General features: G+C 37.9%; 1 protein-coding gene across 1 annotated transcript; it reads right to left on the minus strand.

The window, feature by feature from the left end:
• Nucleotides 1-377: 377 nt before the first annotated feature.
• Nucleotides 378-1,259, minus strand: LOC111024439 (pectinesterase inhibitor). The gene has a single exon (XM_022302129.2). It carries the CDS (start codon nt 1,181-1,183, stop codon nt 617-619), a length of 567 nt encoding a protein of 188 aa, XP_022157821.1. The 5' UTR covers nt 1,184-1,259; the 3' UTR covers nt 378-616.
• Nucleotides 1,260-2,636: the final 1,377 nt, after the last annotated feature.

The following is a 2,636-nucleotide window of genomic DNA, read 5'->3' on the forward strand; positions in this document are numbered from 1 at the left end:
TATAGGAATATTGTCATAGCTTTGGATTAAAGGGTTTTTGTTGTGTAAAGAGATGCATTCAGTATAAGTGAGGGACGCATCCTTAATAACTCCGTCAGTATAACTGACTCCGGGGCACTGAATGCATTATAAAAGTAGTCAAACACGTCTTTTTGAAAAACGCAGAACCCCAAAAATCCGAATACTTCAAAACTCACCCGTTTTTTTCAATTAACTTTAAAAAACCCTTCTTTTTTTAAAAACTCCAAGGAGGCTAATCCTCTGGTTCATAAGCTGGCTGCAGAGGCTATTTCCTAAAATATAATGAGGTTCCCCACTTGGCTTTTGAATGAAGCCAAATAAAGAAGATGGTTAAAGTGTGGTTTTTCAGATCAGTTAATGAAGTTCATCTTTAATCTCCGAAAAAAAGATAAATAAATAACCCTTTTCATAATTAATTTGGTAGTAATTTTTTCTTTCAAATACAAGTCGCCCTCCCTCTCTCTTCAATTCTGCATCCTCTCTCCCTCTTAAATTCTCCGCCCTTCAAAATCCTTAATCCTTGTCTTGTACTAAACTTTATTTTCTATATAGTAAAATAGAACTATACAAATTTCACATGCATCGGACATACGTGTTACTGAGTAGATCTCCAAAGCCCAGGAAGAAGTTGGGACATAACCGAGATAATGCTACAGAGATCCTTAAGAGTGTTGCCGTTTCTCGGGAGCGACGACGTGTCCGCCGGCGGCTGCTTGAATTCGGCGTCACAGTCGTCGACGGCGGTGGTGACGGCGGAAGTGGCAAGGTTGAGGCCATTATGGTCACCGGAGGCCAAGATCTTGTAGGCCTTGCCGACGTCGCCCAAGGCTTGTTGGTAGGCTTTGGAGCATGAGATGTAGCGTTCCTTAAGCTGAGGATTGGCGGTGCCTTCCGCCTCCGCCGCCAGCGACTTCGCCAGCTTCAGAGAATCCACCACCTTCGTAAGGAAAAGGATGAGAGTGTAGGTGGCCAGAGTTTTCAGGTCCGGGCTGCCCAACCTGCCCGCGGATTTCGACACGCTCTCGCAGAACACTGGGTTTCTGGTTTTCGGGCAGATCGTGGAAGCGACGTCGTTTTCGGATCCTGCTTCTGCTTCTGCATGGGATTGCAACAAAAGGAACGCTAATATCAACGAAGATACTGCAACACTGGACTTGGCCATTGTCCGATGAAATTATTATTACTATTCTTTTTTTTTTACTATTCTTTTTTATTTTCTTTTTCTTTTTTCTTTTTCTTTTATTCATATTGATGGATGATGGTCCAGGTTGTTTAAATATAGGTGAAATTAGAAGAACAAGAGAATGAAGTTCCCCCTTATTTCGAAGCCAGATTTGGAAAGATTTCCAATCTAAACAAATTGTCAATCATTTTCGGAGTTTGGTTTGAAAATATTTTTAAAGAAAAAAAAAATCAAATAACGTTTGGTCAAAAACATTCCCTTCTAAATAGGATGAATTTGAGATGATTTTGAATTCAAAAACCAACATTATTCCAATTTTATGGGAGAAAAATAGATGTTTCATGTTTTAAACTTGTCCTCGTTCTTACACCCATTATTAACCTCCGTGCAACTTCATCTCTACTCATATCAGATGCAATTAGCAGACTATAGGGTTGGTTTTCTATTTTGTAATTTTTTGTTTTCTTTGTTGATGGAGGCGTGTTTTTACATTTCCGCTTGAGAGTGTGCGCATCATTTTCCGTTGGAATTTTTGCTAACCTCCATTATTAGGTTTTTCCAGGGATCTTTTGTAGGGAGAGAAAGAGAGGGAGAGAGAGTGAAAGAGAGAGGAGGGTCGTCCTAGTTCATGAGGACCACCAACATTCTCCTTCCTACGTGCGCTCGACCCCTAGATCCAATGCGCACGGGTTAAAGCTCGATTTCCATCATCTTGTATTGGTGGATGTTGTCCACGTTGCTTGATCGGATTCTCGATGTGTGCTGCCTTAGATTTACCCCATAATAGTAATATAGTAAAAGTCTTTGGCAGGCCTTCTTTTTTGTTATTGTCACCGTCATCATCCGTCGTGTTCTTTGAAATGTTTGGTTGGATAAAAGGAAGGTTTTTAATTATGTAGGACGGATCTTGCAAGGAGGTCGGCAGTTTTATATATTTCAAATCGATATTTTTTTTTGTTTTTTTGTGAAAGTATTTTTGTTTCTATTTTGTTCAATTTGCAAGTTTTATTTTCTGTTATAAGAAAGATTTGCCGGTATTAATTTCTTAGGTTGATTTGATTTGATTAAACTATTTCCATTCGAAATAAAAATCTTTTATCATTATTGATATAATATCCCCAAAAAAATTTATAAGGGCATAATGTTATACTTTCTTTTTATTCCGAGTAAAACTCCAAACAATAAATTTAATTTTAATTATTTAAAATCCAAAAGGAAATAGAAATTTAAAATCATCTCTATTTCAAATTCTTAAAATTTAAAATTATTTCTGACCAAATTCAACAGCGGAGCATTCAATATCCAGCAAACAAGCATGATTGGGTCTCGTTTGATTTTTGAGTTGTGTGTCGTAGCCGTAATATGTTTCTTTACCATATAAAGCGAACTTGAAGCATCGACAGAAATGTGTGGAGAATAGAGTCTATGTGGG

This window comes from Momordica charantia, assembly GCF_013281855.1.
Source record: "Momordica charantia cultivar OHB3-1 chromosome 9 unlocalized genomic scaffold, Mcharantia_2.0 BLBB01000009.1, whole genome shotgun sequence".
Lineage (NCBI taxonomy): Eukaryota > Viridiplantae > Streptophyta > Magnoliopsida > Cucurbitales > Cucurbitaceae > Momordica > Momordica charantia.